General features: G+C 44.7%; 2 protein-coding genes across 3 annotated transcripts in view; both read left to right on the top strand.

Annotated features, from left to right (window-relative positions):
* TNRC6A (trinucleotide repeat containing adaptor 6A) overlaps positions 1-1,765 on the top strand; it is a 292,395-nt gene that overhangs the window by 74,577 nt on the left and 216,053 nt on the right. The window lies entirely within an intron of this gene.
* Positions 1-1,765, top strand: part of PRKCB (protein kinase C beta) — a 117,074-nt gene that overhangs the window by 58,658 nt on the left and 56,651 nt on the right. For both annotated transcript variants that reach the window (XM_042480876.1, XM_042480875.1), the window contains exon 5: positions 1,581-1,709. In XM_042480876.1, the coding sequence (XP_042336810.1) occupies positions 1,581-1,709 (129 nt within the window). The remainder of the gene's footprint in view (positions 1-1,580; positions 1,710-1,765) is intronic.

Here is a 1,765-nt window from a genome sequence, read left to right on the forward strand (position 1 = left end):
GTAATTTGGGGCGAAGGAGGGAAATGTCTCTTGCAGGAGATCTGTTCCCAGATGGAGCTGGTGAGACCCTTCCCAGATTTTCTTCAGTTGCTCTAGGAACTGCCATCCCTTTGCCTCCAATGAGAGTTTCAGATGTGGAATGCTTAAGGCTGCTGCATCCCAAAATGGATTTCTGATCTGGTCCTATGAACCATGGTCTTAGGGAGTCCTCTAGTGGCCATTTTGGAAATTGCAGCCAACCTTGTTTTAAAGACCTGAGAAGCCATCAATGGATTTTATTGGCTGGGGATCATATTTTACCGCTCTGGGTTCATTGCTTGGAAGTCTGTGGCATGGTGCATGTGTGCAAGGGTGAATCAGGCCATTGACTGTCTTGGAACGGCCATGTGCACCACTCCAAGCACCTGGTCAATTCACATGTTCAGGTGCAACAACAGCACAGAGAACAGCCATCTGGACTACATTTTTATAGCTGTGTGTTCATGTTTTAACCATCATGGCTCCTTCACTTGGAACTGTGGGAGAGACATCTCTCTCTCGAACTCTTGCTCATCTGCAGAAATTTCTTAGGGTTTGTCTAAACTCTAAAGGAAAGGAATAGAGGGAGGGCACAGTAAGGGTCCTCTGAGGTCCGGCATGGGGCTCCAAATTTTGGAATTTGCTCATCCTTTCCTCAAACTCAGCTGAGTTACAAATAGGTAGACAAGGAGACGGTAGGACTTTCAACTCAGCATCCCTGCTGCTACGCCTTGCAGTAGCAGCAACTTCCAAACCAGGGATGTAAAGCTTCACCAATTTCACTCTCGTAGGCAAGAATGAATAATTGCACCATTTGTCTCTTAGTTGTGAGAAAGGCTGTTTGCTGTTTGGCAAAAATAAAAAATAGCTTCCTTGCAAACAAACAAACAAACCAGCAAACAAAAACAACCCATGCGCATTTTTAACAAGTCTTGAAGATTCCAGCCAGGGATTTTCAACCTTTGGTCCTCCAAATGTTTTGAATATCAACTCCCAGAAACTTCTGCTAGCATGGCCAGTTACGGTGGATTCTGGGAGCTGAAGTCCAAAATATTTGGAGGAACAAAGGTGGAGGACTACTGCAAATGTTAGCCCATCTAGGATTATCCCCATCACAGTTTCTTGATGCTTAACAAATTATTTAACTGACAGGAGTTGCATAAAATCATGCCATAAAATACTAGGTAGGTATCAGAAGTTGCAGATGCACATTTCCTGCCATAAACTATTGGGTGGGCTATGTGTTGGGCTCTATACAATGGAACAGTTATTACAGAGAAATTGTGGTTTTCATCCTCAGGTGAGAGGAGCCAGACATGATTCAAGCCTGTTTAAGGTTTCTCTTGCAAGAAGGATTGGGCTGTAAGAACACAAAGGGGTGATATGATCAACAAGAGGAGCAAATAAGGTTATTAATTTTAATGAATGAAAATTGTGAAATGGTTCATTTAAAGCCCCACAACGTATCTCCCGTTGAAGTAGTCCGGTTGAGACATCTGGTCTCCTTTGGTCAATTTGGACTGACCACTTTTCCTCTGCTTTTTCTTCTCTTCCATGACCAGCCTGCATGATGAATGTCCATAAGCGCTGTGTGATGAATGTACCAAGTCTCTGCGGGACGGATCACACCGAGCGCCGCGGCCGGATACACATCAAGGCTGAGATTGAGAACGAAGTCCTCACGGTTGTGGGTGAGTCCTTCCTTCCTTCCTTCCTTCCTTCCTTCCTTCCTTCCTTCCTTCCTTCC

Source organism: Sceloporus undulatus, chromosome 8, assembly GCF_019175285.1.
Source record: "Sceloporus undulatus isolate JIND9_A2432 ecotype Alabama chromosome 8, SceUnd_v1.1, whole genome shotgun sequence".
NCBI classification, from domain to species: Eukaryota; Metazoa; Chordata; class Lepidosauria; order Squamata; family Phrynosomatidae; genus Sceloporus; species Sceloporus undulatus.